At 35.7% G+C, this 22,125-nt stretch overlaps 1 protein-coding gene across 3 annotated transcripts in view; it reads left to right on the top strand.

Annotated features, from left to right (window-relative positions):
* The window catches only part of LOC118189399 (unconventional myosin-XV-like), a 120,504-nt gene that overhangs the window by 32,540 nt on the left and 65,839 nt on the right, over positions 1-22,125 (top strand). For 2 of the 3 annotated variants that reach the window (XM_085817094.1, XM_085817096.1), the window contains 2 exons: positions 5,784-5,926; positions 16,996-17,140. In XM_085817094.1, the coding sequence (XP_085673220.1) occupies positions 5,784-5,926; positions 16,996-17,140 (288 nt within the window). The remainder of the gene's footprint in view (positions 1-5,783; positions 5,927-16,995; positions 17,141-22,125) is intronic. The other variant, XM_085817095.1, reaches the window with a different exon arrangement.

Below are 22,125 nucleotides of genomic sequence, written 5' to 3'. Positions count from 1 at the left end.
AGATGTTAACAACGTACTACTAATGTATGTTTTCAAATGTGTAAAATTAACGGCATGTTGATATGTTCTTATATACAATGTGAACTGTTATTTTAAATGTTAAGAAATACCGTGATATGGTAAAAGTGAATGTTAAAATTTTTTTTTATTCGTGTGACTGTAAAAAGACTAAATCATGGTGAATCTGTGTTAAAGGTTGAATGATGTAGTTAGGCTCTCTGACGCTACACTTCAGAGTTAGACACTTTCAGAATAGTACCTAAGGGTTTAGAGTTGAAATTAGGGTGTGTTAAGAGGTCTTGTTATGTTGAAATTTAACACGTTAGTGTTTTGATTGTAGGAGGAAGTGTAGAACACATAGACATAAACACATTCGTGTTTGGTGTTCTTTTACAACACATGTCAGAGAGCACGGGGAGAGATAACTAAAATAGTTATGAATGAAATAAGAATGTTAAGAGAAATATAATTATACATGTTACTTGCCATTTCATTGTGTAACATTTCATTAAACTAGTTTTCCTTCCAGATCTCTGGAAGGAATCAGATTTGAATAAAAGCTCCTGTTTAGATGCAGTACAGATGAAAAAATTGTGTGTCCTGGGAGCTGCTATTGTAAAAACAAATTTCTTTCTTTTAAATTTCTAGTTTCTAGCGAAAAATGTTTGTAAAAGATTGGCCTCGCGTTAGATTCTACAGCTAAAAGTTTTCAACAAGGTCGTTTTAGACCTCAGTTTCAAACTAATTAACTCTGGCGGGAAGTATGTAAGGATCTTAAGTTTTACTAACGTTTATTTTATTTTAAATCTTTACTATCACTTCTTATTTTCTACTTCCGGCCAGAATTATAAGCGTTAATGTATTCATGCAAAGTTTGTCTGGCGAACGCCAAGTACTTAAGTTGTGGCTTTTTGCCAAGCGAAAGAGAGGAAGCAGTTAGTCGAAGCAGGCCGCTTACCTAAGAAGTTTTACTCAGTTGCTGGTTGCCTTCCAGGCCAGAGGTTTAATCCTCTTGATAATTTTAAACGTATTGTAGTGTTCACAGTTCTCTGTACTACATACGGCTTCCTGTTAATATAAGGCCAATCTTTCACGTTTATTATTTCAAAGTTAAAGTAGCGTTTAGTTATATTTTTTATATTCTTGCGTTTTGACCACAAGTAGTGAGTCTTTGTATTCCGAAGTACGGAAGTTATTGTAAATAGAGAAAAATAAAGGGTTTTGTATACCCTTCTTGTGTATCCTGTCTACTTCCCACAATTATTGAACATAGCTTTAGTAAGCTCTCTGTTCCGAGTCAGGTCCTTGCATGTTCCCGAAGAAATTAAGACGGAACATTGAACCTGATAGCATGACAACCTTCTGAAACTAAACTGAAACTAAAGGTGAAGTGAAAGTAGTAGTCATTATCTAGTGGAAGTAGTTGTAGTTATTATGACCAATAATAATTGTTGCCTACATCACTCCCCTACCAGTAACAAAGTTACGTTACTCTGAAAACATGGTGGGAGAGAAGATACAAATATCTATACAAATAACACTGATACAAATATATAAATTGAAATTATGTACACAAAAAAAACATAATTAAGTTTTAAATTAATATGAAAGAGTTATAAGTTCAAGAAGAGTCAATAACGTCATTGAAACGAACTGGAAGTTTTACTTGTCTTCCACATCGTGTTAATTTTTTAGGTTGTTCTAGTTGCTGACTTGGCACTGATGTTTGCTGACTTCGCACAGATGTATGATCACTTTTTGAAGTTGGAGACAAAAGTTCATTAGGTTGTAACATATAAGCTGGTTTTAACCTGTCCACAGAGATACTAATTTGTTGTTTATTTTTAATTGATAGAAGAAAATATTTCGGGGTTCTTTGCAGTACCAAAAAGGGTCCTTCATATGGGGGCTCCAAAGGTTTTTTTTACTCTGTCAACCCGCAGAAACACGTGCGAGCATGTGTACAAATCTTTTGGGATGAAAATCTTTTGTTTACATTTGGATTTGGATGGATAGGGCTTTAAAAGGGCCATCTGATTTCGAAGATTACTTACAAAATTATCATTAGATATTGGCATGTTTGATTCTTCAAAGAATTCGCCAGGTAATTTAATAGTTTTGCCATAAACCATTTCAGCTATTGTATACTTACAGTCCTCATGTAGAGCAGCTTGCAAACCCATAAGAACTGTTGGTAATGTTTCTGTCCAATGAAGAGAATTATGACATCTAATAGCTGCTTTTAAAGTACGGTGTAGACATTCAATTTTCCCATTACTCTGAGGTTGGTAAGAAGTTGTATGGTTTACTTTTACTCCACATAGCGAAGCCAAATTTCGAAACAGTTCCGAAATGAATGGAGTTCCTCTGTTTGTAATAACACAAGAAGGTACACCAAATCGTGTTATCCAATTTTCATAAAAGGCTCTTGCTATATTTTCTGCTGTGATATTTGATAACGGTACCACTTCCATCCAAGAGGTAAACCGATCAATACACGTCAAACAATAAGTGTATCCATTAGAAGGTGAATAAGGCCCAATTAAATCAATGTGCACAACACTAAATCTTTCGTCTGGTGCTTGATATTGAGAATATTCTGATTTTGTATGTTCAGTTACTTTATTTTTCTGACAATCGATACAAGTTTGAGCCCACTGTTTAACATCTTTTTTTATATCCGGCCAAATGAATCTTTTAGTAATCTCTTTTACAGTACTTCGGATTCCAGGGTGAGCTAAACCATGAATTGCATTAAATATTTTCATCCGAAAAGTTTGAGGTATGAATGGTATGATATTAGAAGTAGAGGTATCGCAATATAAGAGTTTTCCTGATGGTAATTGGTGCTGTTTAATATGCAATGATTTGGAATGTAATTTCAACTGTTGCAGTTCATCATCATTAATTTGTGCATCTGCTATCAGGTCAAAATCAACAACAGGTGAATCGATGTCCTCAATCCTAGATAGGCTGTCTGCAACCACATTGTTTTGACCACTAATATGGCATAGGTTAGTAGAGAATTGTGAGATATATTGTAACTGTCTGAGTTGTCTGGGAGATGCTTTGTTATGATTCTGCTTAAAAGCAAACGTTAAGGGCTTATGATCCGTATAAATAGTAAAATCGCGGCCTTCAAGTAAATGTTTAAAGTGTTTAACGGATAAATATATACCCAAAAGCTCACGATCGTAAGCGCTATAATTTTTCTGGGCATCATTAAGCTTTTTTGAAAAAAATGCAATAGGTTTCCATCCATTTGGTTCTTTTTGTTGAATAACTGACCCAATAGCCAAATCGGATGCATCTGTGAGAAGTGCCAGAGGGTAATCCGAATTGGGGTAGGCCATCAATGCTACTTGAGCAATATCTTGTTTACATTTTTCAAAACTTTTCTGGTTTCATTGGTCCATAGTATTTTACGTCGATCTTTTTTTGTAGATCCTTTCAAAAGTTCATGAAGAGGAGCTTGAGTTTCTGCGGCATTTTTAATGTAATTACGATAGAAATTGATCAGTCCTAAGAAGGAACGAAGTTGGTGTATCGTTTCTGGAAACGGATATTCTGTGATAGCTTTAATTTTTTCAGGTAGAGGTTTTGAACCTTCAGCAGATATTTGATAGCCCAAAAAGTCTATTACAGGTACTCCCAAAACTGATTTGCTAATATTAATTCGGAGACCATATTTATCTAAACGCTGGAAAATTGTTTTAAGATGTAAACGATGTTCTTCCTCGCAAGAAGAGGCAATCAACACATCATCCAAATATGGAAACACAAAGTCTAGGCCATAAAAAACTTCATTGATGAACCTCTGAAAGGTCGCGGGGGCATTTTTGAGACCAAAACTCATGACATTGAATTGGTAAAGACCAAAAGGTGTGATAATAGCAGTTTTTTCTTTATCTTCATCTGCTACTGGAATGTGAAAATACGCTTTAAAGAGATCAATTTTAGAAAATATAGTTTTATGAGTTAAAATATGTTGCAAATCTTGAATTCGAGGAATGGGATAACGATCAAGTACAGTTAAATTATTCAGTCTTCTGTAATCCCCACATGGGCGGAAAGAACCGTCTTTCTTTGTCACTATGTGTAGGGGACTTGCCCATTCTGAACTGGACGGACTAATGATGTTATTGTCCAGCATATATTTGAATTCTCTTTTAGCTATTTCCAACCGTTTAGAGTCTAATGGTCTTGCTTTACAACTTACAGGTTGTCCTTTAGTTATAATATGATGTTTCACATTATGCTTTACAGTAGAAATAAGAAAATTTGGTTTTGTTATACTAGGATACATAGCAAATAAATCAGAATATTTACATAAGCTGCCCGTTGTATTTACAGTTTCATGAATAGAGAATGAAGTTACATGAATTTTTGTCCGTGATAAATAAGCGGAATTTACGGCAATTTTCTTTATTTACAGCAGCAGAGTCTGCCGCTAATTCTACTGCTGATTTTCGTTTTCCGGGGAGCTGTTTTTCCATGCACAGGGGGGTTTGCATCTATCAGGAAAACAGTTTTCTCGAAAACGAAAGTGGAAATAACAGTACTTGCCATTAGGGTTATAACGGCTCCGAGATTTACTTCGATTATTAATATCGGCTCCGAGAGTTACTTCGATTATTAGATGATCGACTGCTATTTTTTGAGCGAGAACGAGAATTTCTTGTGACAGTTAGTTTTTCGAATTTATTATCCAAAGCTGCAATTTGTTGTCGTAATTCAGCAATAGCAACTGTTCCTGGAGAAACAATACTGCTGGCACAGTATAGTTCTTGTTTTGGTTGCATTTCGATGATACGATCCGCCATCAGAGCTAGTTTTTCGATATCTTCATCACTAACGATTAAAATATTGCGCACAGTATCTGGCATTTTCTGCAGAAATAGTGTTTTAAGAACTTTATCCGAAATGCCATCGGTAGCAAGATTTCGCATTTTTTGTAAAAGTTGACTAGGTTTACTGTCTCCCAAGTCTATGCCTGTTAGCAGTCTCTGTAAACGTTTATTTTCACTTTCTTTAGTGTTCAAGAGACGTTCTTTAGCAGCAGTATATTTGGTTTTGCTATTGTCACTTATAATATCCCATAAACTTTCAACAAATTTTGCTTCCAATTGCGATACTAAGTAGTTGAATTTAGTTTCCTCGGCAGTTATTCCACAAATAGAAAACTGTGCTTCTACTTGATAAAACCATATCTCTGGCTTTTCAGCCCAGAAGGGAGGTATTTTAACACTTACCCGTGCTATTTCTTCCTTAATCGCCGATTCTTCACTTTCTGACATCTTTATCAATGATTCCGAGGTCACCAAGTATGTGGTTGCTTGCTAAGTTCTTTTTATAATAATTTAAATAGCAAAATCAAAAAGCAAGAATCAATATTTTTCATATATAACATCTTTATTATTCTTTGTAGCCCTCGCTAACTCCTTACTGATTTTATGACATGACAACCTTCTGAAACTAAACTGAAACTAAAGGTGAAGTGAAAGTAGTAGTCATTATCTAGTAGAAGTAGTTGTAGTTATTATGACCAATAATAATTGTTGCCTACAGTTCCTTTAATATTTTTTGCCTAATTGTTATGCCTCCCATAATTTCTTCTTCAATGAGCAAATGTAACCTGCACCAGTATGTCTGAGATTGTTTTAGTCATTTTGTATGTAATCAACTGCACACTGGTATTTGAATCTTAAAAATGTATGTGCCTATATATATATACACGTTTTAGTGTAAAACTTAATTTTTTTAATCAGATTCATCTCTTACAGGGTAATTCAACTTTTTTCGTCTCCTGCGATTACATAAAGGAAGGTAATTCATTTCAAGAGAACAACAAACCTGCTGGAGCTTCAGCTGAAAGACACTCATTTCTTCAATATGCTATGCTGCATTTTAGAGATAACGAAACCAGGTATAACAAAATCCAGTTTTTTATATAAAGGACTTAACATTTCTGCATTTTATTACGTTATAAAATTTCTTTAATCACTCCATCATCAAATCTTTAAATCAATATGGGAACAAATTCGTTTTTTCCAGATTATAGCTTTTTGAAATTCAAAAAGAAAGAATTAGTATTACGTAATTTATAACAAATTTACATTTAACTTGTAAACATTTCATTACAACATTTTAAATATTATATTTTTACTATTCATATTAGTAATCAACCTAAGGAGATATAATGCAAACAGTTTTCAATTCTGATCGCATCTTGAAAAAAATCGATCTTGTTTTCTATTTGCATGGCATAATTAAGCTAAAATTATATCTTTGTTTTCAACTACCCGTCCACTGTGGTAATGGAACGAATTCTATTATTATCCAGAGACAATCTCAAATTTGACAGCTGATCGAAGCAATATTCATATTTGCAATTGTAACTGGAACTTAAAACATGATGACCAATCATTCAATTGCAGTAACAAACGAAAAGCAAAGCTTCCTTTAACATTGACTTCAAAATTTGCCCTGACTATAGAAACACTAACGAATGTAATTTTGATAACAATTCAGCGATATTTTGAAAAAATAAAAATTTGAAATAAATTAATAATTTTCAAAGATTCTTAAGAGAAATAATCATCATATAATCAAGGGAAAAAAAGTGAACAGTCTGAAATACCTAAAAGGTTTCCAAAAATTCAGTATTTGTTATTTTTTTTTATCTCTTACCATAAATTCTGCACATTTTTTCCTCCTGAAAAAGGAATAATAATGTACACTGTGAAAGAAAAAAGGGCGACAGTTCTATATCTCCCGTTCTACTAGGCCTATTGCCGAAATTCATATTGCGTTTTCATGTCTCGAAAGTGCGACTTAAGATATATATTAGATTTGTGTATGGCATTGCACTAACAGAAGTATTTTGACCCAAAATCAGACTTTTTGTAAAATAACATACCGTTTTTCCCATATTCCGACTCTACGACTCAAATTATACCGAGATATTAAATTTTGTAATGTTTGATGAGACATTTATGCAGAAAATTAAAAAGTTACCTTGGCGTAATTTTTTCAGTTTGCGCCAAGAATAATTCACTTAGCGAACTTCTTAATTTATAGCAAACTATTTTCCTTTCCTTTTTACTTCCTTGTATGAAGTAAAAAGGAAGTATTGTAATCGCGAAAAGTTTCAGGCAGCATATCTCAACGAAAATATTCATTTTGACCGCTATCAAATGCAATTTAACGATGTTTTGCGTGATATCTGTACGTAAGGACAGAATAAAAGACTCGTTTCCTCCAAAAAAATTATAAAACTGCTTTAAAATTAATTCTGAAGATAATTTTTCGTGGCCTCTGTACGAACGTATGTACGTACGTGCGTGCGTACGTAACGTACGTATCTCGCATAACTCAAAAACGAGTAGCCTCAGAACGTTGAAATTTTGTATATAGGACTGCTATAACATGTAGATGTGCACCTCGTATTTTGGTTGCAATCGGCCGCACCAAACGTATATAAATATATTTATATATATATCCACTCTGTTACCCGGCTCGGTGATCTCAGTTTCTTTACTCTTATATGTTTGTAAATTGTACATTTTTTTTGCTTTAAAAATGATTGAATTAAGTTGTTTTTATCTTCCGGTTAAGGTTTTTATGCCTTTAGTAAATCTGTATGCAATATTTTTAGAATTATCTACAATTTTTAAGTTGTTTAAGTGCCGTTAAGCCTTTTGTTTTTTATGGCGGCCTTTTGTTTTTTATCGCAACAACAAAGATAACGCCTTCATTTATTATTTCCAGTTAAATCATGCTTAATCCTTTCTGAAATTTTTTCGAGGAAATAAGTGTTTAAGATTTACTTCGTAATTTTTAATATAGATATTTTGAATTTTTATGTATTTTTGCCTTTTCGCGAAGTGAGAACTGAATTAATTAAATGAGAAATACTCAATCGTCTGTGAAAAACTGTTTCTTTTTTGTTTTGTTTGCTTAATTTCTTTTATACTTCATTCTAGCTTTATTATAGTATTTGAATAGAACATGTGGCAACGATTAGATAATTCTATTCTTTAAATGACATAAATTTTGTGCATTATGAGTTATAATATGAACGAAATATAATACTGTTAAGTGAATCTAGCGCCAGAGTGTCGCTATGGTAAACAAATACTAGAGTAAATTTTAAAGAATGCATTTATTCTATTGTTGTTTATGCGCTGTCGGCAAAGTAGATTTAATTCAATCCAATAAGTTTAAATGAAATGCAAGAAAAAAATGCGTATAATTTAATAATACAAGGAAGTCATGTGGTGTACACATCAGATATTTATTCTACACGAGCGGAAAAAAGGTCACGTTTTTGTCTTTTTTGCCAACAATGCCTGACTAACGAATCAGTGAAGCGAGGTAGTTTTGAGGCAAATCTGAAGGCAAAACTTAATGCTCATATTAATTCAGATTTCAGTTATTTTCAAACTTTAAATTAAAATTTGGAAAAAGGATAAACATTAAAGTCTCTGTTTTATTGATCATAAATGTAACTGTTAATCGTACTCTTGAGGATAGTTATCAAATTTCATTACTCACTGCTAAATTTGGGAAAGGTCATACTATAAGGGAAAATTTAATCAAACCATCAATATCAGCATTTCTTAATACTGTTCTAGAAAAAGTTGACAAAGACGTTAAAGCTGTGCCACTAAATAACAATACTGTTAGCAGAAGAATAGATGAATTGAGTAAGGATATTGAAATACAACTTGTTGAAAAGTTGAAGACAGGAAACTTTTTGGCGCAAATGGATGAATCAACTTTGAGAGACAGTGAAGCCATACTTATAACTTAAGTGAGATATACTGATAAAGGTGATTTTGTCGAAAAAGTATTGTAATGTTTTTTTCGATAGCTGATGCTTATTTTCTTGACGAATTGCTGCATCAACTACAGGCTTACGTTTCTTGGTTGCCATTTAGTGAGTTACAAGGAAAACGGTCAGTCTTGAAAAGCACTCACTCGAATGAATAAGACGTTCAATAGAGAAAGTGGTTACTACCACCGCCCTTCAAAGAGTTAATTTAAGTAATAAATAATTACTAATACTTGAAATAATATAGAAAAAAACTTTCATTAAAATTATGTTGTACTTGAATTTCGGTTCTCTGTTATGCCTCTTGAAAGTTTACTTAGTCTGTTTGCTCATAAAATTTCCTAGTGATATTTTGCCTAAAACTTATCGCTCAAGTTTCTTTCGTGAACATTTCAATTGTTAACTATTAAAAGTTATGTACATGCTAGGGGGAGCATAGGAATTTTAGAGAAGATTAAGTGGGGGATAGCGCAAAAAAGGTTGGGAAACACTGTTCTAGGTCATAGTTTAAAATAATTTTAACAAAGTGGGTAAACTACATTTGGCGTTATTATATAACAAATATTCCAAATTTCAAAATGCGCCAATATGTAAATTCACGTATATCTTTGAATAAAAAACACTAATTTTTTGCAGGTATGCTTAGAAATACATATACTTTAAGATGGTGGTCAAAATTTTATAGGTTATAATTCAAAATGTTTTCGACAGATTTGTAAAAATTATTTAAAAATACAAATTTTAAAAATACTAGATCATAAAAAATGGACGAATTTTATTTGGAATGAACCTAAATTTCGAAATTTGAAAGAAAAATCAAATAGGTTTAATAAAAAAGAGATATAATTAAATATATATCAAATTCAATTAATATAGTAGAGCTAACATTTTGAGAGCTAATTTTTTAAAAACTACTTGTGCGATTTTTACAAAACTTGGCAGTTTGGGATAATTTGAGTCGTAGAATCGAAATATGGAAAAAATTGGCATGTCACTTCAGATAAAGTTTGATTTTTCGATCAAAATACTTGTGTTAGAACAATGCTATATATAAATCTAATACATATCCTAAGTCGCGCTTTCGAGAAACGAAAACCGCAATCGGCCCAGTAGAACGGGAGATACAGAACTGTCCAATTTTTTTTTTTTTCGCAGTGTACATTGAATTACACAGTTAATATGAAAGTTTTGAAAGCATACGATATTTTCTAGAATGATTTTAAACAAATGAATCTTAAGATTCATTAATTCATTTACCTTCGTAGATCTATTTAAATTTATAGTGGTTTTTATTACTTCAGAATAGACGAACTAATATCAAGATAGCCGCAAAACAGTAGGTTTTTGAATGACAGAATGCAACTTATCACACAAAACTCGGCATTCAGAATTTCTTAAAAGAAGGAATTCATAAATTATTAGATTTGGTTTCAAATGTTAATATTTTGCAATGAATTATAAGAAGAGTTTCGAAAACTTCATACACTGATTTATTGTGACTAAAAATAAGGCTGAAATTCAGGTTATTCTTCCAAGAAATGAATCAGTAATTTGGTAATTACATTATAAATGTTGCAGAGAGCTGCACTCCAATTTAGTTTATTCCAGATTTCAAATTCAAGCTGCAGATGTTGATTTAACTATGGCTTAAAACGTTTGAAATAACTGCACAATAGGATGGATAAAGTTTTGGAAGATTTTCCTATAGAATTTGGACTGTAATTACATTAAACACTATAAAAACTACGAAACCGCATTTTCAAGCGTTCCAAATGAACCCGATGAGCGAATGACTAATATTTAGCAGCCATGCACATATAGTTATCTTAAGTGCTAGAGAATATAATTCCACCGAATCTGTAATAAAGCTTAATTTATAAACAAAACACTTCACGGACCTATAATTTATTAAAATTTCAATTATTTAGATATATCCCAGGAAATACTACTTTTCTTAAACACTGAAGTTATAAATTTACAGTTATAAATTTAAACTGAAGTTATAAATTTCATTTTCTCATACACTGTCACTTCGAAGACCGTCCTTCTGAGCATATACTTCGGCAATATGCCCAGATATCGATATACACGTTGGCACGGAAATATCTCCCCAAATCTTAGCCCGTAATTCTGATAACGGCATTCGGAAATATACTTAGTGAAAATGCAAGTTGAGGGATCATAATTTACCTTTTCGCACTTCTTTCTTGAGTTATCTGCCATAGAATCTCGTTAGGATTGAAATCGGATGAATCTGCGATCTAGTCCCAAACACGGACTCTATTTTGACGATGCCAAGTAGTGTCAAAGTATTCAGTATGAGGCTTGGAAAGATTTTTCTAAAAGAATAATCATACCTAAAGACAAATTGGAATTACTGAAAACAGTAAATGCTGTTACAAAATTTTCTGGTATCACTATGGATTGAGAGTTCTACCACACAGATACCAGAAACTTAACACAGGCCTACAGACACAAGGCGGCTGAAAACTTGTTGCTTCACATACATTTGAGCGAATCTTCCACTAAGTTGGCGGATAATTCTCGACCTGATACTGGACTGGGAGGATTGATAGGACTAGCAGAAGAGGTTAGCAAAACAAATCACGCTTTCTTATTTAATTTAAAGTAGGATTAGGCTATGCATGGAGTGTTGGAAACTTTTATCTCTTCTACCCCCTGAACTGTAACCAACATAGGTTTTCGTTTATTCTTCCATGAGAAGTAGTCCATATTATGTAATTTTTCAATAAGCATCCACTGAGATACAAGTCGTTGTATGTGTTCGTTCCAAATTCCTTGAAGCATCAAAGGAAGTACTGTAATGACAGAAATAAATGCTTCTCTGCGCAAATATTAGTTCCTTGTTGTAATATTTAAATATATTTTTCTTGCAAATCACAGAAAGAAACTGTGTTCATTAAATCGATTTTTCTCATAAACGCAAACAAATTTGCATTTCCTTAGTGTTTTACTTTACACGCAGTTTACACGTTGTTTATCTTACATGGCAGTAAAACACTGCCGTGTAAGGTAAATAAAGATCTGTTTCTTTTCAGATGCAATAAATAAAAAATGATTTCTGTTTCTTTAGACTATCCTCATTGCATATTTTCTGTCATGTCATAATAAATTTCTATGTCATGTAATTTATGTTTATATTGAATGCTTGAATACACTTCCTCTCAAAAAATAAGCAACAGAGGCAAAACACGCAATAAAACAAAAACTATTTAATGAAATTGATCCAAGAGGTTTGTGTAGCATTACTAGATCATATAGCAAACGATAAAGCAAAGACCTACAAAAACACATGCATTACAACCATCACATTGTGAAAGACCAAATAGGTAGGAAGAAAGTGTAATGGTAACATCACGATAATAACAAGTATGATATTCTCTAGCTGAAGTGCATGCTTGACAACGGCGAGGCAAGCTGGAATAGTGTCATTGATCGCTTGTTGTGACCGAAGCACCCATTCATGATGTAATTCATGTTGGAGCTTATGGAAGTTGCCTGGCGGCACACTCAGACCTACTATCCGTCGTCTCAACATGTCTCACACATGGGTATGGGATTCAGGTCCGATGATCTAGCAGGACACGGCAGATATCAAATGGTTTCTCTCTCCAGATAACTCCGCACAACTCAAGCTCTATAAGGATAAGGATAAGGAACGGGGGGACTTGGGCACTATGCCTCTACCATACGGTTAATTAGTGTAGCACCACGTCCACCATGATCTAGAGAACCCTTAAGACAACACTAATTCAAATACGTGAGTACATTATTGAAAATGAATGATTGATTACAAACAATTGTGGTAAACCTTGGCAGTAAAATTGTTGCATTTGTGTAAATAACAAGTTACGATAAAGACAAAGATGTAGTGATAGTCTGTAAAGTGCTAACGATTACTATTCCAGTTGTTGCCATTAAAAGAGGATACTTACTGCTCTAATGGTCATTCCAGAGTCATTTATTCTGCTGCGCAGAGGTCCGTGCCGAGACTGGCTAGCTTCTCCATAATTTTGATGAGCTGCCGGCAGAGGTGCTTCTGTTTGACCATGAGCTTACAGAATGCCTGTGTGTTTGTAGTGGGAATACGTATGTGCATCCCGTTGGTCAGAGAGCAGGTAGTGACGTAATGCTCCGGAGTACCCAGGTGACCGCAGCTGCACTGGTCTGTGTCAGTCGTGCCGTGCCTGGCAAAGTACTCCGGGAAGGGTCCATGGCCTGTAACATAACGGACCAGGTGCGGGTTAGAGTAGAGCCTGGCTGGATTAACATACAAAAGATGATAATGAGTACGTCTGCCGGTCTCAGCAATGTCCCACTCAGCCTGACACTTTGAGAGTGCTTGGAGATGGAGCATTCTTTTTAAGCTAGAGTGTGGCCACGGTAATGCTAGCTCCTCGGCTTCCTTATTTAGGGCAGCGTCTTTCGCAAGGAGGTCTGCTGCCTCATTTCCCATATTGCCTGCATGGGCTTTCGTCCATGTCAGGCGGGCTTCCAGATATTTAAACTGTCGTAAGAGGCTTTGAATTTCCTGGACTATTGAGGAGGAGTGTGCCGGATTTTGCAAGGCTCGCAGAGCTGACATACTATCGGATACTATAACAGCTTTTTTTGATGTTGTTCCTGGCAATATATTGTACTGCTTTCTGGATAGCAACTGCCTCCCCTTGAAAGACGCTGTTGTTCCCGTGAAGATGGCCCTTCCATTGCGTGACTTGCTCCTGGCCTTGAAACGTAACAAACGTGCATCCCACATTGTATCCCATTTTGGAACCATCAGTGAAGATGAGGGTGTTGAACATTTGTATATCTTCTGACTGTCCGTCCATCTTTGAGCCGTCGATGTAAGCATAGGTATTGTGCCTATGGGTCTCGAGAGACTGTTCTTTGATGCTGACGTTTATCCCTATGCATTGTTCGGCCGGGTGCTTGTCTAGGATCATTGCAGGTACTTCATAGTCACTCGGCCAGTACGTTGTATCCTCAAAAGATGCTGGCACGTTGAGCTGTTTGATTTGCTGTAGAACTGCTTCCCGTTCCGTGCTGATGTGTAAGGGAACCACTCCTGCTAGAACGTTCAGCGCATTTGTGGCCGTTGTGCGAAATGCCCTCGTTATATTAAGAGCGAACTGTGGTTGAATGCTGAGCAGGTGCCGGCCCTTTCGGCCCTGCATCGGCTGCGCCCACACGGCCGCACCATATGTTACCATTTTTTCTGTTACAGTCTGATACAGGATCTCATGTATATGGGGGTTAAGGCCCTATCTGTAACCTTGCATATGTCGCAAGCACTTAGCGATAGCCTGTGTGCGTTTCTTTAAATCCATTATATGAGGGATCCAGCTGAGTTTGTTATCGAAGATGAGTCCCAAATATTTAAGCTGAGGCACAATCTTTATCCGCTGATTATTTAGCGTGATGCGCGGTTGACGCGAGAGTGAACCACCTTTTTTGGGGTACAGAACTATCTGCGATTTTCTCTCTGCTATGAGTAATTTATAAGTGCTGCATCTGGTGTTGAAGATGGAGCAGGTTTCGATTCAGTTAGCTTCGAGCTCCCTTCTGGTACGTCCTTTTACAATAAAGGCCGCGTCATCTGCGTAGGCTATTACTTTAGTATGTGATGGCCACTGCTCTGCTATTATGCGATTAAAAGTAATGTTCCACAAGTGAGAGCCCGCGCACGAGCCCTGTGGGCATCCACGGGTTTGCCTCCATTGTAGAATACCACCATTGTGCACTATGATCGTGCTCCTGTCTGATAAGTAGTGTCGGATAGTGCGGTAGGGATTGGAGGGGCATCTGGCATCCGCTAATGCGTTTAGGACGGCGGGCCACCACAATGTGTCGAAGGCACTTTTCAGGTCTAGACTGATGAATGCCGTGTGGTAGCTTCTTCCCTTGTTTGCAAGTATTACATTCTTCACCTCTGCTAGCGCATGGACTGCTGATTTTCCTGTTCTGAACCCAAACTGGTTGAGGCTTAGGTAGTCCGTATAATGGAGGTGATGCCGCAGCCTGTTCATTAAGAGCTTTTCATACACCTTTCCCAACGCGGACAACAGGCAAATTGGCCTGTACGAGTCCGGGTTGGTGGGGTCTCTATTCTTCTTTAAAAAGATAACCGCTTGGCCTACTTTAAAGCATCTTGGAAATGTGCCTGTGTCGTACAGGCTATTGAAGAGGGTCCTGAAGAATTCAATATTGGTGCGAATCACCACCTTAATGATCTTATTGTTGACACCGTCCGGACCCGGTGCTTTTTGGCGACGTAGCTGACGCAGCACTTGCAGAATCTCATGAGAGTTGAATTGCTGATCGTTTGGGTGGTGGGTATCCAGAGCTGTGTTCCGCAAGGAGTGATGTTCTGTTGTGTCCTCCTCCTCATTATCTTGAGGGAAGACCGCATCCAGAATGTCATTTAAAGTGTGTACTGTGGGACTGTCGTTGTAATTTCCTGTTGCTGATAAAAGTTGGAAGTTGGTTGGCATGAACCTTTTTCCGGTGGCCAGCTTGTGGTGGATACCGTATGGGCCTGTACTGTCTGTACAGAAGGCTCTCCATGCGTTTAGTTTTGCCTGAAGAATCATCCTTTTATAAAGTGCCCTTTCTCTTTGAAATGTTGTGAAAATAGACGTCTCTGTGCTGTTGCTCCTCTGCCGTTCTCGTTTGAGTCGACGTCGGGGGGCCCGGCATTTCTTCTGTTGAACTCTCAGTTCACTGGTCCACCAGCTCAGTGTTTGTAGTCTTTTAGTTGATCTCGCTGGAAGAGTTTCCTCGCATGCATCCTGTATAACTCAAGCTCTATGGGGAAGAACGTTATCTTCCATAAATATCGCGTCGGTACCCATTGCAGCGATAAAAAGAAGCGCAAGAGGAGGTAGAATTTCAGCGCCATATCGGAACGGCTGTGACGCAGCTACCAGAAATCACGTAGAAGTTGGTGCGGCCGTTCGTTGCTATTCTAACCCATATAAGTAAGCCTTCTCCTCTGTATTGGTCTCTTTCAACGATATTTGGCGCCCGATAGTGCGTCCCTGGCTATCTCTCTCTTTCTCACTATCGCCATATCTCTCTATCTCACTATCGCCATCTCTCTCTTTTTTTAATGTCAAGCACTAGCCATTTTAAGCTTTGGCCACTTCTAAGGCTAGAAACGGTGATCATTTTATTACTTGAGGGACCTAACAGGCGGCTACCGTTACTTTCTTTGAAGGGACAGACAATTTACATCCCTGCCTTCTCCGGGATTCAAACCCAGGCCCTTCGGTACGGCAATCGGAGTAACTAACCGTTTTCCCGTTAGACTCTCATTTGCCATACCATTGGACTTCGGGAATCGTACTGGGTATTAAATCGAGAGCACTTGGCCTCACTATTCTTTTGTCCAACTGCGATGTTCAAGGCCCTAGTTTAACGGCGTTCTGACATACGATGGGCACAAAGGAACACAAACAACAGGCCGTTGGGCGTACAGTCCACCTTCATACAGCCGTCGAGACACAGTCTGGTGGGATATAGGCCATCCTGCAGTAGTAGAGATATGCGACGCCAGTTGTCGTGATGCCAGTGATCTGCCGCGTCTTGCACATAGCAACAGTAAGCGATTTTCTGCAGCTATGATAATCCTTCGGCGTCCAGTCCCACTTCTTCTATAAGGGGTTTTGATTCCCTTGGTAACGATTCCACAGCCTACTGATGATACTACGATGCACATTCAGCTTTCTCGCAACAGCGGATTGTCTTGTACCAGCTTGCAATATCCCAACAGCCCTCCAACGTATTTCATCGTGCAAATGGTATCTTCCGCTTAGGCTATTTCAGATTACAGGGAACTATCGCTGCTTCCAAAGTGACGCATAGGTCCGGCATGCCCCTTTTCAAGGCGCTGTGGTGTGACACACCACAGTAGTCACACTACTCATTAGCCGAAGCCAATTAGCATTAAATGCAATCCCGGGATTGTGTTTAATGTTAATTTTGGTTGCTTGTTTGCATTCAGCGATGCAACCACCTCATACGCAAATTGTATATTTTAATTCCCCATTTACATTCGTATCTTTTCTTTTAAAGTTCGTTGCTTATTTTTTGAGCACGAATGTATTAAGAAATGATGTTAAACGTCAGTTATTTTTTAGCAGACAAGTTCAGGCAGTAACCAGCGGTGGATCTATACGAGGTACAGTTAAAATATTTGAATATTTGACAGGGAAGAAATCCAGAAAGTCTCAGCTTAGTGAATGGACGTGGAAAGAGCTCACGGATAAAGTCAAATATTCACCGGTAAGAAGTCAAATTAGCGGGTTTTATGATTATTTTTGTCCTTTCTAATACTAAGGTTCAAATAATATAATGACTTGAATCTTTATATAATACGCTGCTTTCCAAAAGTTAAGCACGTGAGGGTAAATTAGGCATAACTACATATGACAAATCATTTGTAATCATTTCTACATTTTTTGTGAAAAAGATTCAGTGTCTTCCACAGTGAAATTAAATGCACCAGTCACTAAAGAAGTATAAAATTCTTACCAATGGGCAACTACAAGCTGTTAATGAATGCAAAGTAATCTAAAAAGTTGTTTTATTAGTCTGTCTGCAGGATTAATTGTAAAAGTGTCTGAAAATACTTTAAACATTTAGCTTAATGACTGAATATACAGCTTTTAAAATTTATGAACTTCAATTTCCAAGATGAAGATGAACAAGTTTATTTACATTAAATAACCACATCTAGGTCGTTTCATTCGATCACTTCCATTTAGCTTTAGATGTTGAGAAAGTCCGCCTCCTCAGAATTTGTTCAATTCCTCCCTTTTTTTTCCGGAAGGGAAGGACTGCTTTGCGAATCTGTCCCTTCTGCTCAATAAGGAGGTGAACCGGAAGGAATTGTAAACACTCATTTGTTGTTGTAAATGATAGTTCCGTCGTTTTCAACAAGAAATAATTTCATATTTTCAGGGGGGCGTGCAGGCTGCCTTTTCTTTACCTGTTAAGCATTTAGTTTTATTTTATGAATAGTGTTGCGGATTTGGTATTTAAATAGTTAATGTTAGTAGAATTATAAATAAAATTATTTTATTCCGCGTGCAGTGCAGCGCGTGACGAATATTAAAAGAAAGATAAGCCGGTAATGCATTTAGCATTTAATAAATAAATATCTCTTATTGATTTCGAAAAAATACCAGAAAATTCTCGCGCATTTAAAAAGCTTACATAAGCGGCATGAAAACCTCTCCATTCGTTATTTAGGTTAGTTGTTGTTTAAGAGTTTGTTTAGAAAACTGCTCTTGTTGACCGTAGCGAATTCGCGGATTAGCTTTCTTTAGCTGTTTTGAATTTAAGTTCTGTTGTGGGTTTGAGTAGTTAAAAGATAACTACTGTGAGATATTTGTAATACTGTACGAATATTTGAGGATATTTAAGCATCTTGTTTTATTTGTTGTGATAATAATAAATTTTTGTTCATTTTTCATCGGACTTGTGCATTCAATTCATAACGAACCCGAACGCACGCAACAATATAAAAAATTTCATTTATTCAAGCTTAAAATTTATCAACATTTTCTGTACTTTTTCTTGTTTAATTTAAATAAACATTAAAAAATAAACCAAATTTAAATAAATTTGCATTTTTCGAGTTTCGGAAAAGGAGAAAGGATAGTCTTCTATCAATGGTTTGGAAGGGTGCGTGGGTCAAAAAAGTTTGAGAACCACTGATAGTAGATCGTGGACTGCCATTCTTCCTATTTTAATTTATAAATACAATTATATATATTTATACAACCAGCCGTATACTAGAAGCTCTTTGTATAAAGCACAACATATCATCATTGCATGAGCTTCGCATTTACTCACACTTCTCACCTTAAGCTCTCTAACAGTGGCTTTCTTTCAGTGCCATCTATTGGGAAATTACACTCAGCTATTTTGAAATAACAATCGGCACGACTGTTAGAAGAACAAATCTCTGCATTACTTTGGTAATGCACATTATCTAAAGTACTCATTACATTTACATTAATCTTATAATACACAATACACATTCGCTATGCATTAAAAAATGCTCATTATGCTTAAATTGACATGATAGGGAACATACTTTAATTTACATGAATAGCTTAAATGCACTCGGATAATTAAGCAGGAAACATAGTCTTTCCAGATTGTAACTAAATACGTAATCAGTTTTAAACATGTGATGCATTATTAGTCCTAAAACAATCGCAATGTAGTATCTTTACTCATTTTGATTATTAATTAAATGAAATACAAGGTTAATCTTTCAAAGATCTCAAATGTCCAAAGTCCTTTTGAGACCTTGCCGATTATCACATTTATGTAGACAAAAAAGGAAAGTTCTTATCCTAATTGCAGTAAAATTTATCATCATTAATCCCTATACGCACTATCTTCGAAGATTTTGTCGAGGAAACTGTCTTGGAAATTGTTCCGTACCTTGGTTGTTATCTTCCTGCTCCTTTTCATCATCAACAAAACCGGACTCGCACTTCTACGGTTTTAGTTGACTCACGTGAGCTGGTGTGATAGGTAGTGGTGAAATAGCTTTTCCGCTCCTTCGCTTCTAATTGCGTTACCCTGTAACTATCACTGGATAATACTTCCATTGTTATAAATGGTCCTCGATGTTTCGATTTTGTTTTAATAAGCTGGCTGTAGCTTTTGGAGCATATCAAATCACAACGATTTCTCTTTGTTCAGATATTACTGTGCAACATCTCTTTCTATCGAATCTCTCTTTCGTTTACGTTTGTTACTCTTCGATTCTTCCTTGTGCTTGTTCTTGGATTTCTCGCAGATTATTCCATATGTAGGGTGCATTTACTACAGAAAGGAAAAGTTATAGTAAAGGCTTAAATGTAAGTTTGATTTATTTGGTTATGGCAAAGCCCACTACGGCTATCTGCTTAAGGGGAGAGGGGCCTTCATGGACGACTTTTTAAGAGAAACTGGCTCGTGTACATGTTATACAGGGAAAATCCACGAAAATGCCCATACAGTCAGCCCGTTCGCCTAGAATCGAACCCAGGTCGAAGTACCAGTGATCAGGGACTTCACCGCCTGGTCGCTGGTAGACCTTAAATCATAATAATTAATTAAAATAAAATGCGTTACACATGTATCTGTGTCTTCATCTGTTAACTTCTTAAGAATATCATCTTAAATGAGCGAATATCCATGAAAATTTCAAATTGTGTTCTATTCGTAATCTTATTTACCATGCTATTAAGATTTTCTTTTTTAAACTTCGTAATTCTTGTATCATGTGCTTGCATCATTACCCACAACTGTCGTATTCTGGGGATTTTGTATTGTTGCCTAGTAATCTTGTTTTGTTCTTCTATCTATTCTCTTTCTTCTCGCTTTTTCCTTTCTTCTTCTGCCATTTTCAACCTTGCAGCATCTTGTTTACCTTTCTACACTAATTTAATCATTTTTCCTTATAATCTAGTGTTATTATTTCTTATGATTATAACTGGGAATTTCGTTCTACCTTTAATAACTTCCAATACTGAATATGGATTTCCAATTCTGTTTGAAATAAAATCAGTCTATTATTTATATCGGGGATTATAGCACGCACAAAATTAATCGTATTATTCTTATTTCCTAAAAATTCTCAGCATATAATTTAACTAGCTGATACCGTCCCGCTTTGCTGGGCGCACTATATAGTATTTGAATGTGAACCTAGACGTCTTATATGGACGAAATGTCTAATTTCAAATTGATAATGAATGTAATATTTTTTAATTTAAAGTCGGGGCATTTAGTGCCAGTCAGTGAATCTGTCATACACAGATTTCCACATCACCCATGAGGTACTGTGTATCGGGATGCGTCCCCATTATTTAACGTGGTGGGATCCCCAGTAGGCCTACACACGAAAAATTGCCAAAATAAAACTAAGGTTTATATATATTTAACTGTTATCATAAGTTTCATGAAAATAAATGTTATTATCTTTGTTATCAAATTTTTTAATCAATTATAATTATTTGTCCTTTATTTTTTATGTATGGCAATTTTTATAAATAACATTTTTATTTTTTATCACAATAGTTTATTTCTCATAATAATAATATTTATTTTCGTGAAACTTATGATAACAGTTAAATATAAATGTTATTATTATCCTTATCATTTAAATGTTGTTTATATTCATTGGATAGATGCAAGTTATTTACCAATTTAATAATTTTAAAGGAAAATGCATTCATTGGCAACATTGTATTTCATATCTAGTTTTGGCAACAATAAAAGAAAATTCTGAACTTGGATTTGAAAACCAAATGTATGAGAAAATTTTATTATATAACAATAATCCATTTTGGAGAGGATTTACGTAAAATCCGTTCTTATTGCGCGTCTACATCGGGGGATGAGTAACTATGCAAAATTTCAAGTCAATCGGATGTATAGTTTCGGAGATCTCGTGATGAGTCAGTGGTCTTTCACTTATATATATATAGATTCGTGTAATATAGCTCTCCCGATAATTAGGTTATATGGTTGTGCATCATCATTCATTATAAACAAATGAGCAATTATTATGGCTTTTCCAATTCGGGGTTGAACATTAACTTTCCCTATGGTCACGGCAGATGCGTAATTTATATCTCTGATTCCAAATTCAATTCTATGCAACTCTCAGTCTGACGCGAGAGGTATTTGACGTCACAAATAAAGCTAGAATATTTACGTTTGGATTTTAAGCATCGCTCTTTTGATATACATGACCGAACTATATGATTTTTAGAGACATAAAAAATATCTGCTATTTTGTTTTAAACTTTCGACTTTCTCGTCACGTTCTTTATCGCAATTTTCAGGACAGTGCTGAGAATTAATTCAAAAAAGTGCAAATATTCTGAAGTACACTTAGTGCATTTGCGTTTAAAATTGTTGTTATTTTTTCCCATTACATTTTTGGAATTCATTTCCCTCATCTGGAAAATTATTAGCCCAAAGAGCGTCAGCCCAAAGGGGCTATTAATTTCATTTTGGCATTTTGCGTTGGTTCACTATAAATGTCGATTCAGTTTTCAAATTGTTGTCACTAAATATTAGAGCCCTGTGTTATATTTAAAGAAATTAAATGATGAAGAACCTGCATAAATGTATGTATGTTTCTCGCGTTGTGATAAAACAACGGTACCTAGAGCATAAAATTTTGAATGACATAAACCTACTGCGAATATGGGCATCTGGAAGCCCAAATTTGAAATTTGGAATTTGTTATATTA

The sequence above is a fragment of the Stegodyphus dumicola genome, chromosome 5 (genome assembly GCF_044657685.1).
Source record: "Stegodyphus dumicola isolate Sdum_Otavi_A_Nest chromosome 5, ASM4465768v1".
Lineage (NCBI taxonomy): Eukaryota > Metazoa > Arthropoda > Arachnida > Araneae > Eresidae > Stegodyphus > Stegodyphus dumicola.
This window is presented reverse-complemented; position numbering and strand designations above follow the sequence as displayed.